At 34.4% G+C, this 18,601-nt stretch overlaps 1 protein-coding gene across 4 annotated transcripts in view; it reads left to right on the top strand.

Moving 5' to 3' along the window:
• LOC117122525 (sodium/calcium exchanger 2-like) overlaps nt 1-18,601 on the top strand; it is an 81,726-nt gene that overhangs the window by 2,975 nt on the left and 60,150 nt on the right. For 2 of the 4 annotated variants that reach the window (XM_033268113.1, XM_033268112.1), the window contains exon 2: nt 14,411-15,170. In XM_033268113.1, the coding sequence (XP_033124004.1) occupies nt 14,442-15,170 (729 nt within the window). In that variant the 5' untranslated portion in view covers nt 14,411-14,441. Of the gene's footprint in view, nt 1-14,410; nt 15,171-16,287; nt 16,355-18,601 lie in introns of those variants that run through there. The other 2 variants (XM_033268114.1, XM_033268115.1) reach the window with 2 other exon arrangements.

The raw sequence follows: 18,601 nt of genomic DNA, 5'->3' as shown, positions 1-18,601 counted from the left end.
TGAGGCGTAGCGTCTTGAGTCTTGGATATTTCCCATGGAAATGATGCAAAAGACTGATTCAATAAATTAGACTATTGCTAGTAAAAGCCAACGCAAAATTATTGGTTTTTTTCAATTCAATATAATATCTATGGTAAAAAATAATGATTAAATAATTACAGTCGCAATAAAATGTTATAGTATAGAAATAGGAAAAAAGGCATGTAAAATTAAAAAACACCATTGGGATCAAAACTAGAAGTATTTTTGTTGTTGTTACAAATGATAAATAAAATTTCTTAATTCTTTTTAAATGACTAGGCCTATTACATAGCTGGATTTTTAATGTTGACGTCTAATTATAATTATAGTATAAAAATTAAATACATAAATTCGAACATGATACAACTTAATTTTCTTTCTGAGTGTAATTAAAGGAATACATAGGCCTGCTAGATGAGTTACCGTATAAAACATAAAAATAACGGCTATAATTTTATCTGTGAAATTGGACGGGCATACTCACCGTACTTGCATAAAATAAATGCATGCATTATTTATTGCGCCATTTACATAGAGCTATTTCGTGAAGATAAAGACTATGAAAGATAAAAATAGGCCCAAGACTTTGCAAGGCTATATAAAATTATAAGTTAGCATTTGAATTTGGATAAATGTATTTCTAAACTAAGCAAGACAAATACGTGCAGTAGATTTGCTAGATTAGTGTATGCTGTTGATTTGATGACAACTAAACGAATAAAAAATTAAAGATCAATTTTAGGTCCCGTTTATACTTACGGAATAAAACTGGCCTTGAGCACCGGCTATCAATAATTTTAAATAGTGTAAGCAGCGTAAGTTGGTGCATCGCTGGAACAACCAAGTTCCGCTCGGAGGCGACCCGAGGCCGGCATCTTCAGTGTAAACGGAGCTTTATGTGTCAACAAGTAGGCCATATACAAAAACCAAGAGTTAATCCTCTTCTCCCACCTTTTATAGTCTCCATAGTTTGTTTTTTTTAAATTGTGTAGATAGTTTGTGAAAAACTCGTTCGTACTTTCACAATTCGATCATTGTCCATGTCCAGCACATTTAAAGCCCTGTCCAGACTATTTCGGACAAAAACATATGACATGCCTAAATATGGTCATGATGACATCACATGATGACCATATATAGGCACATCATGACTATATATGGGCATGCAACAGTATTTTGGCAAAGAAAATTTGATAGTACGTGGACAGAGCTTTATAACAGTGCTCAAGTGTGAACATAGTAGCTTATGGCCATTTTTTATTTCAAAAAGACGTTGAAGAGAGCAGCTATAGCTCTGTCGGCTGAAGTGGTACAAGCCACTGTGTGTGCGATCCATGGAGATCTCTTGGTCCCCGGTTCATTTCCCATCGCTGCTCGCCTTGTGTTTCAGCTAGAGGGCTGAAATGCAAGTTTAAAAAGCGCACTGTCTTTTGGATGAGATGTTTAAGTCGTTGGTCGCGTGTGAAAAACGGCTCATGTGCATATTAAAGAACGCAGTGCACTATTTGGAAAAGAATAGGTGATTGTCACTCGGTATATTGCCCAATCACCACCAGAAGGACCCCACTGGAAATAAGTCTTCTTTCGTGGGTTATCCTTAGTGTTCACACCGAATAAATCGAATCCTATCCTCCGTAATTACACATCTGCGTCCAGGAAAATGTCAAATTAAATAGGGCATCATCAACTGTTGTTTTTTAATTGCCTTATTCGGTAACAATCGTTAAATATATAATTAGGTCATTCAACACTCACTTATATTGATTATTAGTATTTCAAACACAAAGAGATAAAGTTTAATGAAATAACCTGCAGTTTGATAACTCTATCAACATTGACTTCAATGACTGATTACAGGTTTATATCCGTATAACCATTTCCGATATATTTTTTAATACATACACAGTTATCCCAGCCAGACTGTTAGGCACGTCTAACTAGCTAACGACAACATGTTTTATTTATGATTATTGATATTTACCTGTATATAGGCCTACAAGTTCATGTCGTATATTACAAGTTCTCTGACTCACACTCGCCCTGTCATAATGTATCTATCACGCAAGCCGTAAATATAGGTCATTTATGTACAGTAGTTAGATAGATTTTAAAAATTCTATAGCGCAGATTAATACAATTTGTTGTCACTAGCGCTTTAGAACAAAGGAAAAACAAACAAGTATATGTATTTAAATCTCTATAATAATAATAATAATAATAATAACAACAACAATAACAATATAATAAAATAAGATCAAATAATAATAGTATATCATCAAATAACAATAAAATGATAATCATTAAAAATGATAATAAAATAATAACAAATAATTTTTAATAATTGAGTCGTGATTGAAGTTAAAACATAAACTATGGAGGAAAAGCAAGAGAAAAGGGAAAAGATTTGAGGTGAGACTTAAATCCGAAATTGATCTAGTGGCAGGTGAAAGTGAGTTCCAAAGTTTAGGTGGAAGAAAAGAAAATGAGCGTTGGCCGGTTTTGACATGTTTGAAACGGGGAAGAACAAGAAAAGGAGCAGCGGTCTGACGAATGGTGTGGGTGGAATCAGTAAGCGTGATGTTACAGACAAGATAGTAATGGGCAAAACTATTTACAATCTTTCATTTAATTTGTCCAATTTCCTAACCCAAAGAGAAATAATTTCCTATATTGACAAATTAGCACGTTCAATTTTGGTTTTCTGACGCCACACACAAATACGAAATGCTATGTACCTCCTTGGCATTTCATTTCATTTTCATTTAAATACATACAAATACATAAATAAAGTGGTCAGGGCAGCTTAAGCAAAGATTTTACTGTAAATCAGTTAGCGTCAGCTGCCCCTCATAATTATATGCATTAAACATTTAGTGAAAGCATAAAAATAATATATTAAAAAAACTACAGTTCTTTCTTCGCCCGACCAACTGTTGTAATTTATATTTTAATTTTATAATTCACCATTTTACGTCTAGTAAATAAAATGTACCCCGTGAGTGGCTGTCCTGATATTTATTGCGTTTCTCATTCAATCACATACGCGCACTCTAAAAACTTGGCTCACAGAGAGGTTTCGTAAACTTACGAAAACGATATCTGTTACGTCATAATATTTGTGTCAATCCATTCCTTACAGTAACATACCTGTCACAACGTGGGCAATATATGCCTCTTGCATGAATTAATTACCTTATTCAGCTCGTATAGGCTTATGTATTGTCAAGATTTGTTTAAGCATGAATGACGATAATGAAGATGACATATTCGTATTCGTTTTCGTAAGGTTGCAAATCTCCCTATCAGGGCAATTGAAACGTGTTCACACAAAATTATGCAAGTAACGCTTCCTAGTTGCATTGCTTGCGCATGTGTAAACACATATAGATTGCTCAAACAAGTGTGAACCAAGTACATGCACATGTCCACGCGATTGTGACGTCGTAACGACTTTAAAATATGTCTGTAGTAATCAGTTGAGTGTGTGCAACCCGGTATACAAAGAGCGAAGTGCTCGTCATCTGAAGTGCGCACTCGTAAATGGATGTTTCAGGCCATCAATCAGCTTTTGATATTGGTCGATAGGTTGTGATATTACAAGTGATCATATCAACAATGTCACTGTCATGACATTAATTCAGAGATAAAAGGCACGATACTGAAATGTTAAAGGCCAGCCAATTGTTGACAACCATGTTGATCGTTCAGATTGACGGCTCAAATTTATATTTTCATTTTTAGTGTTTCGCTTAGGTGCTGTTATGGATAGTTTATCGGTTATTTGGCAAAGCTTTTGAAGGGATCGATAGGTTAACCTATACATTCAATTAAGATGTTATTAGCACTTTGCACGCGACATTTTTAAGAAGATAAAAAAAAGCTCCGGCATAAAATAAATGTGGAAGAGCAGAAAGCAGAATAATATGATGATATCTTATCATCATAGCCTATTATTATTATTATTATTATTATTATTATTATTATTATTATTATTATTACTATTACTGATATAAAAAAACTATTCATTGTTATATACCGTAATAGTATATTATATTATATTATATTACTATAGTATTTAATGATATTATTGTAATATGCACACTATTTGTATTACTATCATCATTCCTGATGATGACATAGGTAATTAATGTCGAAATATTGAATCCCTACAAGATGGCATGCATTTCGATACTTGGAGTATGTATTATACTATTTATTTGTATTAACACTATATAGTATTTTACGAAATAATGTAAAATTGATGGAATGATGACGAGCCCTAATTATGTAAATGAGATGATCAGCGACAGAAGTCCTTCAAGAGTTAGGAGAGCTCTATATATAAATGCCTACATTATTATAAAACATGTCTGTACTCTACGGTTAGACAGGGGCGAATCCAGCCATGTAAGAAAGAGGAGGCGTGAATGTGCGAACCGAGAGAGTTTTAGGGAAAGTTACCCTGGTAGGGGTGCAAGGGGCGAATACCCCTTAAACATTAGCACCTTTATTAATTTGAGTTTGTATTTGATTGGCCTTTACTAATGCCGTAGTCAGGATTTTCGAACAGTGTTGGACAATGTCAGGGTGGACCCACGCGTAAAGTCAAATAATGGACCCATTTTCTTAAAAGTTGTCCCATTTTATGCAAAATATGAAAAATCTGGACTCATTTTCTTTAAACTTTTAACCCATTTTAGGATAAATATGAGAACATAAAATTGCATAATTTGGGACCCATTTTTAAAAATGTGGACCCTTCATTTTTGGACTCATCAGAAAAATTGTGTGGGACTGTCCCAACTGTCCCTATAGCTGGCTTTACTGTTTAGCATGTTAATTTTCAGATAAGCTTGACAACATTTTTTTTAACGAAATATTGAGGGGCAATACACCCTTTACGCCCCCCCCCCCTCTATGTCCGCCAGTGGTTGATATGTGGTCAGCTTTTTATGCAGTTACTTGTAATACTGTCTGTACTGCACATTCCATGTCTTCAGTATGAGATACACTAAGGATAACTTAGTCCAAATTCCAGTGGGGTCCTTCTGTTAGTGATTGGGCATTACACCGGAGACAATCCCCTACGTTTCCCAATTGCGTGTTACTTACTTTAACATGCACATGGGCCATATTATTGCAAACGAGGCCAACGGCTTATTAAACGTCTCATCCGAAAGCCGATGCGATATTGAAACTTGCATTTCAACCCTGCTGAAGCAAGACGAGCAGCGGATAGAATTGAACGGAGGACCAAATATTTCCACGGTTCAGAGCACATACAGTGGCCTCCACCAATTTGGCCGAGTGAGCTAAAGGTGCTCTTTTAAATAGGCCTATTTTAATTGCTTACTTTTAATACATACGTCTACGTAATTAGTAAATAAAAATTAGAAGGATAAAGTACCGTAACAAACTCATAAATAACCATCTTTACATTCTTTGCATATACCCTTAAGTTAGCTGTTAATCAATTTGAAGGGGTTTTTTTTTTCATAACATATTTATTTAGTAACACACATATTTATTTATTTATTTATTTATTTATTTATTTATTTATTTATTTATTTATTTATTTATTTATTTATTTATTTATTTATTTATTTATTTATTTATTTATTTATTTATTTATTTATTTATTTATTTATTTATTTATTTATTTATTTATTTATTTATTTATTTATTTATTTATTTATTTATTTATTTATTTATTTATTTATTTATTTATTTATTTATTTATTTATTTATTTATTTATTTATTTATTTATTTATTTATGGGCTTATATATAATATCGTGACCCGTACAAATTGTTGGTTCCTGGTTCTTTCGTCAAGTGTTGCCATTCGTGAAGGTAGAACATGAACAAAGCATCAACATAAATAGCTCTTCACACGTGTCTAAAATCTCAATCATTCTGGCACGTGAAGTTAATTTGTCATCAGTCTCAATCATAGCCATTATGAATATCACTTTTCAAATATATCAGCGTAGATGATAATTCGATTGTTGCCGCCAGAATCGGGGTCACCCGTCACGCCTTGTTAAATAAATATTGGAGCGTTTTACGAGAATCTGGAGAGACACGACTCGAAGAAATTGAGACAGAATGCTAAATTCCCGCGTTCGGTTATAACGAAACTAGATACGTTTATTCCATTACTACATACATACATGACATGGCAGTTAAGCTTTCAGGGATTTACCATGTTATTTCACACCTGTGCGTACCTTTTGTGTGCAATACTGGTAATCTAAGAAAAGCTAGGCTAACACAACATTCAGTGTCAAATTCTCAAAACCTCTATAGTGAACTATATTTGTCATAATAACATAATAAATTAAAAGGCATACTAAAAAATAACAATGCTCTACTCTGGGAAAAAGTGGCTGGTACCCGATCGAGATACAAACAACATTGATAACTAAAGCTAAAATGTAAACGTAAGTTAAGAACCAGATGTAGGCCTACAACCAGAGCTTTCGTACAACACTTAATCCTTCCTCTGGTGAATTTTTACCCAACTTGGCCACTGGAACTTCGTCGTGAGTTCACATCCTAGTAACTTAGGATTCCTATTTGCACTTTATTTGTATATGCACGTAACAAAACTAGTCCTTAACGCACATGTTGTCAAATATGAGGTTTAAGTAAGCCATGAAAATAGATTCCGGTGTTTGCATGATTTGAGCCCTGGCGCCACAGCAACCCGTAAAACCACGGCATGATGCTGTATGTAAAGACACCTGGGATGGATGCAGGATTTGGATGTAGGGAGTGCGTGAGGGTTCACCTCACTGCCCCCACCATGGTTGGGGCTAAGAGAATAGATTTTGAGAATAGGAACCTCTCAGGCGGGGATCCAGAGTTTTAGCTCGGTTTCCATAGAATCGCTCACCCTATCGGCGACAGTCGTGACAGTTGTGGTTCACAGAATCGGGGTGCATTCCCGATTGCGCAGGGCAGTTAGCAATGCACCCTGATTCGCGTTTACGTCTGCGACGCAATTGGAAAAGTTGAACCAGGTTCAATCTTCCCGACAACTGTCGGCGACTGTCGCCGATACGGTGAGCGATTCCATGGAAACCGAGCTTTACCCTGACTATCGCACATACGGGGTCCCTGAGTGGGAGGGTCCATGGGAAGAGAACGTAATGTTTGCTTGTTCCGTCGCTGGAAGACTATTTTAGTCGTGGGGCGGGGGGTGTGGTTTGCGGTAGTCTTAGGGTTCTCTTAGCTTCGGAAAGTTTTGTTTTCTAGATGCTGAGAAAGGCACTTTTGTGCATTACTAGACTTCTATTGATGAATGAATACACACTGAATTCATAGTTTTTCCCCATTTTACCATAGGCAATTAATAATTGCGATGATGAAGATGATGATGATGATGATGATGTGGTGATGATGATAAGGAGAAGGAGGCATCGTAGCAGGTGACGACAGGCTCCTGTGCAAGGTTAACTAACAGGCCCTTTGATATGAGTGTCAACCGAGGCCCGTATCCCGAGTTCGTCGTCACATGTTCAATGCACACAATCCGACAACAGTAATTATCTACAATTTATTCAGTACATTTTCGACTGTCATGAAAACATCATAATTATATCTAAAAAATTACGTTATATGCATGCTCGGAATCGGAAAGTTTAACCTAAAAGTTTGATATATGTTTCATGTTGTTTGTTGAATGGTCTTTAATGATATATTCTAATATGACCAAAACATAAGGAAGAACACTTTGTCACCTACAAAGTTCAGACCCATATACATTTATATTTCCTTAGGCCGAAATCATAAGGAAGTCCGCTCTATATCCAAATTTCAGGACATCATACGTTTTATGCATGCACCGAAGTGGGAATTTTGTTTTATGTTGTTTGTTGAATGGTCTTCTACAAAATATTACAGTCTAATATGACCACAACATAATGAAGTCCATTCTTTAAATTTTTAATAGTACAGAGAATTATGATTGTTTATCAAAATTATTATACGCATGTTAAATCCAATTTCAATAGGAAAAAAAAACGTTTTCTTGTTAATAATGCTGTTCTAAAATTAATCTTATGACCACAAATTTCAAGTTGTAACTTAAGGAAAAATAATAATGCATTATTATTGTACCGCCACCAGCTGGGAAAGTAATTAATTATGCATAAATGTCTTCTGTGATTGCCAACATTTCAATGCTTGGTGGGTGGACGGTCGGATATAATGCGTAACTCTCATAATAATTTCATATTTCGAAACAAATTGTTTGGAGTATATGATCACGTTCCATGATAGAATTACACCCACAGTGTGCCCCAAGCCAAAATTTCAAAATTTAATAAACTGCGTTTTTCCGAATCACAACAAACTGAGTAGATTAAGCCTACTGGTTAAAATGTAAAAAAAATAAGATTTTATTTTTAAATCACAGAAAATCACAAATTAATATTCAGTTCATTCTCGACTGTCTTGAAAATGTGAACCTTTTCAAATTTGGTTGGGTGCGTTATACACACTCTTCGTAACACCCACCTACTGGATAAACGGGACTCGAAACTTTACATTTTACTTGCCAATAATTGCAGTATTATACGCTTATTAAATATCTTCTCAATATCTCAGTATTTTTTTTTAAATTCTTTTTCCACTTCCAACGCTGTATGATTTGAAACTTACATACCATTCACGTCGTTGCTCTACTTTAGATTCCGTGTTCATTTTCAGTCTCTCAGTACTCGGTGGTCATTTTTTAATTTCTTTTAGATGTACTGTAGTAAAGTGTGTTCGTAAGTTTTAAGCGCTAGGTCTACAATTAGGTTACCAACTCCATTAAAAACCATTGTTTTTGTTTTTATTTTTATTTATTTTTTTTATTAATGAATATTATTCGTTAAAATAATGATATAATAATTCATTAATCAAAAAGTAATTAAAATTTGGAATAACAAAATATAATAAAATTATATATGCCTTTCAATAAGGTTATAAGAATCAACGCACGTGTATAGCCTATCATCCCTGTGATTGATTTTGTATTAACCATACACTGTGACATAAATCATAATAATAATAAAAGGACTTAGCAGTGTACCGACGTTATCGCGAAGCTGATTTAATTACAGTCCCTCTTTGATTAATACTTATACAATGCAAACATTTTATTTTGTCTCTATATTTTTGTCTTTGGTTTAGGTAGGTGGCATTTTTGACAGAAAGAGTTGGAATTCGCCAGACCACCAGACACTGCTTTCACTTTATATTGGTGAACGGTGCGAAGAGGTCTGGATCCGCGCCTGCCTCTAGGTGCCCGGAAATTGCACTCTCATACCTTACAACACAATACAACAATTATTTTTCTTAATAAAATTTACGGGGGTGCGACCGCACCGTCAGCACCCCCTCTGCATCCGCCCCAGAGACACTGTCTCAAAAGTGCTCAGAATTTGTTTCATACTGACACCCCGTTGCGAACAAAATATGTGATTGCTGTTGACAATACTCTACTTAATCGGATATATCTAATGTGTTGAGTCAACTGATAGAAATACAACGATGTATGCCTGGCAAAAAAAGGAAAACTTTAAAAAAAAATTATACACCTAAGCAAAAATTTAAACGTTTTAATTTCTCCTTTTAGGGGAAGTGTGGGGTGGTGGCACATTCAGTAATTTTTAGTAGTTGTAGGGTAGGCCTATATTATTTATATTTACTATAGAAATGCGATTTGATTTTCGGCGGAAGTTCAAGAAAGTTTCCGAGGGAAAATAGTTACATGCTGTAGAATTAAATGATGGTTATTATAATAATTTAGTTTATTCCTCTATGAATATACGCACACTTTCTCTATTAAATTCCTTAAACACTCGATTTGCTCATCGCTCCACTTCGAATAATTTTGATAATAATAATTAGCATGGAAAACTTGTTTCGACAACAGTTGTTCTTCTACAAGTCCGTAAAGGAGAAGCAAAAAAAAAAATTAACAAATTAAAATTAACACATTTGAAAGCAATTAAAAAAGCAGTAGCATAAGGCTACCATTTAGTTAACTGTACAACTTGAAGAAAACCAAAAATTACATTAATAAACAATTATTCGATATGCAAATGTCGACATTCTGTAACCAAGACCTTCAGCGACTCTACTGCACTAATACCTCGCAACCTGGACATTTTGAGATCTAAAAATGCCTTGGTTACGAAATGTCCATATTGCATAGCACCTGTAGTATAGCGTCATGAAACATCCAGGTTACAAAATGCCTGTCACCCATCTACATGATAAAAAGATAAAATACAAATATTACCTAAAAGGTACTAATTGAACTTAAAAACTAAAGTTAAAATATAAACAATAAGCTGATATACATTGGTAAAAAGAATTACAATATCAACATCCAGGTTACAAAATGCCTGTCACCCATCTACATGATAAAAAGATACTAACTGAACTTAAAAAAACTAAACTCAAAATCAAAAGCTAATAAACAGAAATAAAAAAAATCACAATGGATGAACAAAAATTGTGTTTACATGGTAGCAATAAGCATTTTTTTTTAAATAAATTGACATTAATAACATTTTTGAGGTCTTCACTAATATCATTCCAGATTTAACATTTAAACATTTATCTAATAAAAATATTTGTAAACGAGAACTTACGTTATAGGAAATGTTGCTATTCCACAGTTTTGTAATATTCTAATTAGTGTGGAGCCCAATGACCAATAAATTACTGCCATTAAGAAATAAAACAAATCATACACACCATGACTTATATCAAACATCAACCGATGCAACGTGTCTAAATCGGTCTTGCAATTCGTCATTTGCATTCAAGCGGCAAATAAGTGTCCAGTACCAGGAGGACGTGGCTAAGTTAGAAACAAAACGGAAGATGGATAGAATAATTGCATTTCTAGATGAATCATTTGGTATTGTCGTTATGTGTTTTATGTCTCAAAAAACATTTGGGTGACAGAAAATAAGACCTACGATGTAATAAAAAGGGGCACGTATCACATTTGAAGCATTGCAATTATCTGGACATCTCTCAGTATAAAAAATTTAGCAAGTTTTAGATGTTGTTATTATCATTTTAAACTATTTTTGATGTTTTGCCAATTTTTGATTTTCTTTACTACCTTAAATTTTGATTGTGATATGAATATCGTGTAGATTATATTTTAGTGGACAATGTAAATTTGAGCCCGATAGGCCTATGGGCTTAACGAAAAGAAATGAGAAATATATAAACTTGTAGATGTTAAATTGTAAATGGTAACATAGGTTTATAGATATTTTCGTTCTCTTAGCTTAATTCCAGTGAGAATTACTATATAATAATTCCTCTACACTACCATAAATCTCTTTAGTTTAACATTAACGAACAGTGCTATGCTCTAATATTAGCATACACTAAATTTCTATATCAACAAATAGATTAAATAATAACAGATTCGTATAATCACTATTTTGTAGATAAAGGCGCGACAAAGGCAACTAATGGTAACAAACTAATCGAATTCGTGATCAAAATAAAACGGCTGCGAATAAATCAAATAAAAATCTGCATAAGGCATAGATCGGGTTTTGAGTGTAGCAATCGTTCACCCCGAGCAACAACCATTGATTATTATTGACATGTTTTTCTCTGTCCTGTTTTTTCCATGTTCTCTTGCTTTCTACTGTCTGTTTTCTGTTTTTTAAGCTGACCAGTCAGTTATCCTGTATCTTCACATGTCTGTGTGCTTTCTTCCATTTCACCTTGTTTATAACTTTATTATACAATTTGCATGTTCTTTTTTGTCATTGAGTTGAAAGGAAGTCATTTAATCACTTTAATTACATTTAATTGAGGCACTCCGACTAACATGGCTGCTCGAACATTCGTTTGTCTTCCTATTACATGCGAAAACAAAAAAAAATTGTATATGAAAAAAAAATATCTTAACTGAATCTCACCCTTATTTTGTTATTTGTTGTTTATATGTATCGTCTCGCTATATTTATGTGGCATGACTTCAGGATTAAGATAGTCTAATCCAATATCTCAATATTGGGTTGCTGCACATTAACTTTAAGTTTGCTTTACTTAAGGTAGACATTTAATCGTTTCAAAAGAAATCATCTTATTTGTTTACATAAACAATTGTAGGCCTATTATATTTCCAATCAATCGGCAGGGTGAAGCTATGGTCTGAATGTTAAAACGGTTAATTTCAATCTCGGTGTCATGGGTTCAAATACTTTACAGCCCCTGAATTAAACAAAAATAAATCTGGTTGTCATAACTCCCCCCCCCCCGTCCAAAAAACCCCCGCAATATATTAACTCAAGGATTGCTTTCACAACTAAAATTTCTCCAGTCTAGCCACATAAGCAGACTTCATCATAAAGTTCCAACATGTAATTGTCGAGTTCGTGCTTTGATATGAAAAAAAACAAGGAAACAAAATTTTGTTAAAAGATATGTAATGGAAATAATAATTGATATTTAGTACGTGTCTGTTAGCACACACCTCGTGACTGCTACGTCATCATCTACTTCAAACAGAAATCACGTACTTGAACTGTCCAAAGATCTAAATGTTTATATTATTCTCGAGGCGTATTACATGATTCTTGACAAGCGATTCTCTATCTCCTATATAATGCGTGTATGTGCGTGCGAGTTAGCACAGCAGTAGGGAATTGGGGACACTAATGGGTGAAATGGACCTTTCCGCCAGGACCCATCCGTTTAAACATTGCTATAAAATGTTCAACTAAACGACAGCGACAGTGTGTAAACGCAAACGCGTGCTTTTGTGGGGACAGCAAGTGTGTTTTTGTAAGACACGCGCGTATTATTAGCCCTGTTCTGATTGGTCGGTTGTTGACACACTCCGGAAAGGTCTCCTTGTCTTTGGGATGGGACGTCAGCCGTAGTTGGTTCTACGTATCACATCCGAACAAAAAAGCTTTCAGTACAATATTTAAAAAAAAAAAGCTTTCAGTACAATATTTAAAAAAAAAAGGGACTGTCGTTGTACTGAAAATTAGTAGACGTTGTGGCCGCCATGTGTCGCCGTGTGGTCTAATCTTACGGCTCCTTTTTAAATGATTTTGGTCCATAAACATGTATCTACATTATAATTTATATTACACATACATTATATATACCGAAGGCATTAGGCTGTATCGGTATATATAATGACAATCGGAGATACCTCATCTATACAGTAGGGCCTATGTATATACTGACGTGGTAATACGAAATATGTAATGCAACTTGATTGGTATATTGGAGATGATTTTATGCGATTCATATATAATAAAGAAGCAACCTTTAATTAACTCTTCATTAAAAAAAAACACACAAAAAAAAAACAAAAAAAAAACCACATAAATAAACCTGGTGTTCGATATCTCTCAAAGAAAAACTAATTAAAATATTTATTGCTGCGTATAATGTTGATTTATAGTTGAAATGATTTGTGCAATAGGCTCCAATACCAAAAACTCCTAGTCGTTACCTGAGATATCATTGTTAGGCACAATAATAATTACTATGGCAATTGTTACTAGGCAACAACAATCAATACAGACATTGATTAAATGATATCTTATCAAATATACTAGTCTGCAAATATTCTAATTTTGAAAATATACCATTATAATTTATCATTAATATTCTGTCGGCGATTCTATATAGATATAAATATAATATACGAGAAGTAAATATGATAGTATGGTATAATAGCCGACGTAATAATAGCAATCATGCAAAAATATCCTCCTAATTACCCGGTGAAAAATCGAACTAATTTAACGATGCTTGATGAAGCTAGAGAGCATTGGAGACTTTTAAAATTATTATATATACGCGGAAACAATAAGGTAATTATAATAACCCTGTATAAGTTACAATAACGGCTAACGAGAAGCCGTAATTATGATTTGTTACAGGGTTCTTTTTCAGAATAAAGTACCTCATTGGTTTTAAACCTTTAAAATCCAATTTGATAAAAGGTAATTGTTTAATTTGAAATGATTGAACAAATTATTAATTTAACTTAAAAAAACAGTAATAATAATTAAATTTTCACCGATTTATTATCCAAGCCAATCAGAAAAGTACGCGCATATGTCACATACGCACGTGTTGTCCCACAAACAGTGGCGTAACGCCTATGCGCTCTCGTGCGGTGGTCCACAGGGCCCTCGATCTAGCACCCTGTGTGACGTTGAAATCTGTGTGACATTGAAAGTTAATCACTTATTAATTTAATCGTTTATAAATGTGCTTTTAAAATTGATTTTGAGTGGGTTTTCTAGTGTTTATGACAGACGGTATGGTTGAATGTTTAAGACAGATGTTTACTTTTTGTTAATTATGTTCTATGCATTTATTTTCAGAGTAAACCTGGCTGATTGAAGCTAAAACACCATGGTTATGCAGCATTATTCGAATTATTCCCGCGGATATGTGGTCGAAGTTTACGGTAAAGGTGACAAGGTGTGTAGCAGTTGGCTACTGCTTCCCGCTGAAAACCTATGGTCGGAGGGGGTACGGGGTTTCCTGTACATTCTTGCTATGGTATACATTTTCATCGGTATAGCGATTATTAGTGACGTTTTTATGTGTAGTATTGAGGTAATAACAAGTAAAAAGAAAACAGTTGTGAGGTGGGATGCGGAGAAAAATACCAGAACGGAGAGAGAGGTGTTGGTTTGGAACGAAACGGTTGCGAATTTGACGCTCATGGCACTGGGTAGCAGTGCTCCTGAAATTTTACTGGCTGTTGTAGAAACTATTTCTACGATAAGCGACATAGGGAATAAAGACAGTTTGGGAACTTTCACTATTATCGGCAGTGCAGCTTTTAATCTGCTTATGATTACCGCCGTCTGTATTGCTAGTGTCCCGTCGCCGGAGACGAAGAAAGTAAAAGATTTCGGAGTGTTTATGCTAACTGCGGTATGGTCAATTTTCGCATATATCTGGTTGTTGATTGTACTTCTTTGGATAACTCCACAACAAATTGACATGTGGGAGGCGTGGGTGACACTGGGATTTTTTCCTGTGTTGGTTTTGTCAGCGTATGCGCAGGATAATGGATGGTGGTGTAGCAAACGTGGTGCGGTTGGCGTGGAAGGAGGCAATATCAGTCAGCATGTAAGTAGGGGCTTCTGTGAATTTGATTATTTAAAAAATATTATTGCCATTACTATCATTATCATTAATGTTTATTATTAATCATAATATCATCATCATTATAATTTGTATAATATTATGAATTTGAAGTTATACATTCATCCTAATTAAATTTATAACCATCGTTTCTGTTCGTTAATGACAAAACCGTGTTTCTTTAAACATAAACCTAAGTCATATTTTCAATTTCCCTCGATGCCACAGATACAAACCTATTCATGTCGTGTTAGCTATGAAAAGTCGTTGAGCTTTATCAATGCATAGTATCAGTGCATGGTAATGAACTATTGCTAGATTATATAACCCAAGGCCTGCCTTGATATCTCCTTCATTCCTGTAAATTGAAAAGCTAATACCCTGCCAGCAATTAGCAATTGATCAAGAGTGATGATACAATAATTAAGGTAATGTCAAGCTATTTCCTTACTTTGACATCTCGAACCGTATATGATACATGAACCACACGGAGGTGTTATCCCTGACTTATCAAATTACGTACTGTCTTTATGATTTTTAAGAACCTTTCAAATAAACACTTTCCGGTTGTAAGAAATTTAATTTATTACACCGGTATTTATATAACAATAACGTAAATGGGCTCGAACTTGAAGAGAGCTTCTGACAATATTTATCATGATACATAGAAACCCTCTACCAAAATCCCACAAAATGCATATGCTATATAAAACAAATATTTAGGCTCAATATAAATATGAAAAATGAAACATAATAACAGTAGGGGTGCGCGAAGTTAAAGTGGGGGGGGGGCTAATTCTCAAAATGAGGTGATTTTTAACTACTTGATCATGATTTGGGGGAGGCGGAGCTTCTGGGGGAACGAATAATTTTTGAAAGGGCGTGAGCCCCCCGCGCACCCCCTAGATACGCCACTGACAATAGCTTATATCAGTCGGATAAAAAGGCTGGTAGTATGAAGTGGCCTCACGTTCGATTACACCGCCGATCTAGTGCGTTGCAGATAAATTGGGCGTTTAATCCGCGACAACACAACTGCATATTCAGCATTCATTACAGTTGAAAAGTTTTAGTTTTTGACCCAATTTGCTCTTCATAGTTAAAAAAGTTTGAAACTTTCGTTCCGTCGTCGGTCGGTCGTCTTTTTTTGGTCAGCAGTTCGTTTTCAGGTACCTATTAATAAGTGCACTTGTTGAAGGGAAGGTGCATATATTTAGTTGTACAATAATCACTAATTTTCTATTCCTAGACTAAGCATAGGCGTCATAACTTTTTTTAGACTGAGGCAAGGTTGGTTGAGTGTGCCTCCACTGTCATCACCTCACCACCATATTTTCTACTCTAGGCCTAGGCCTAGGCTTGGGGATGGGCCTATCCTAGGGCCTAGCCTAGTAGGCCTAGGCTAGCCTAAAATTGATTAGTGAAGATTGAAAAAGTTATTCTAGGCCTAGTAGTACTAGTTGGCGCTAGCCTAGCCTATTGTAGGCCTAGGTAGTGACCTGGTAATGAGTTCCCGAATATGCAGCAACGGATCAGGTGCGATGCATGGTCCGCGGGTATGTAGCCAAGATCGAATATCTTCTTAATGTTTTAACCCTATCATAACTCATTGCATTCATAGAAAAAGCCTTTTGATGGAGAAAGTGTACCTTTTTTATTAGCAAGGTTTGCCTAGGTCAAAACTAAATTCGGCTATATAAAATTGATTAGAAGATTGAAAAAGTTATTCTTGTTAATGAATAGATAATAATTACTACTATGTAAATTTTTATTGATCTAATCTATGTAAATTTACTTTCAGAGTTTATATTTCACTAATTAAAACTGTTTAGATATTTATTTGAAAAATATATTATATGAAACAATGTAGTCGTTAAAGTTTAATAATATTTGATATTTAAATAAAGCAGTAAGATTGAATTATGTTGAATACAGACACAATGTTTACACAGGCATAGTTCTAGAGTCAAAAAATGATATACTTATTTATATATTTATATAAATATGGGTAAATATGTATTTAGTATATTAAATTTAATTTAACAAAAAAACGGAAGAAGAATAGGAAGAAAGAAGAATAGGAAAGAAATTTGGAGCGGCTGAAAATATGTACTGAAATTAAACAATAATACCGGTAATCATTTTGTCATTATTGCATCACGTTTTTGTGAAAATTGCACTATTGTAATCGTCAGAGGTCAAGGTGCCCTCAGCCTACATGTTTCATATCTGTACTGGCGTTGTTAGGAAGGAAGATTATATTATTTTTGGTGCTAAAAATCCTCTTGTTTTGTGTTCAACATGTCAGCATACCATTGTTGGCATTACAATTTGTTGTGATTCTCGACTGATTCTCTAGCTAGCCTAGTATAGGCCAACCTAAGCCTATGCGTAAAGCATTTTACAAGGTATCTTGAATTACTCCCTTGTACAATGGAGTGACCGCTGAATCACCCCATAAATTATTTGACCGTACCTCTTAACTAGAGCCTAAGGAGACATTCTCCAGGGACGGATCCAGAGATGTCCGAAAGTGGGGCCGATCAAGACAACACTAACCTAAGTGGTCCGGAGGCATGTCCCGTGAAATTTTTGTTTTCTAAACACCCAAAAATAACCTCTGAAGAGTTTTGGGTTATCAAATTATTTCTTTTTCTTTCATTCTTTTTTTCCCTTTTTTTTTTTGACTTTCCAAAAGGGGGGGGGGGCATTGAATAGGAATTTCCTTGAATAGTATAAATTCATGGAACTAGGCACTTTTTACTACTGACCTGAAGTGTATAATGGTCGGGTCCGCTGATCTTAGTGTGGCGTCAGGGTGACCAAAATTTTACCTCTGAAAATAATTTCTAATAGTTCAACGTTTTAAAACTACTGATTACTGAAATTTTCAGGTCTCTATAATACCTAATATTTATAAAATATAATAGAAATTATTATTACCGGTATACCTCTGAGAAATCAAAGTTTTTCATCAACAAGTCGTTAAAATTTGAAGGTGCAATACCTTCCCATTCTTTAGTTTTAGAGATTGTCAAATTTTAAAATTTCATACCTACATAAGTGGGCATTCCATCCACAAAAGTAAGCTAATAAATTTTTAGATGACATGAAAGCTTAATTTATTCTCTTTTTGATACTGTAAAGGCCATGAAAATTGAATGAATGAGAGATGTTTTTGTGAAAGCCAAACGTATAATTTAGGTTGCTTCAGGTCAACAGCCAATGTTACTACGCGGACGGTTTTCGGATACGCTTGCAGTAAAAAAAAGATTCAGATAAAGCAAAACTGATTTAGAAATATTTTATATAAAAACATTGTTATATAAAAACATTATTTCTAAATAAATTGTGGATACGTTACCGAAACGGCCAACAAAATTGGTGTAATGTCAAAGGAAAAAGCTTAAAAAACA

This window comes from Anneissia japonica, unplaced genomic scaffold (genome assembly GCF_011630105.1).
Source record: "Anneissia japonica isolate Jap-2015-1 unplaced genomic scaffold, ASM1163010v1 scaffold1889_len2455224_cov183, whole genome shotgun sequence".
Lineage (NCBI taxonomy): Eukaryota > Metazoa > Echinodermata > Crinoidea > Comatulida > Comatulidae > Anneissia > Anneissia japonica.
This window is presented reverse-complemented; position numbering and strand designations above follow the sequence as displayed.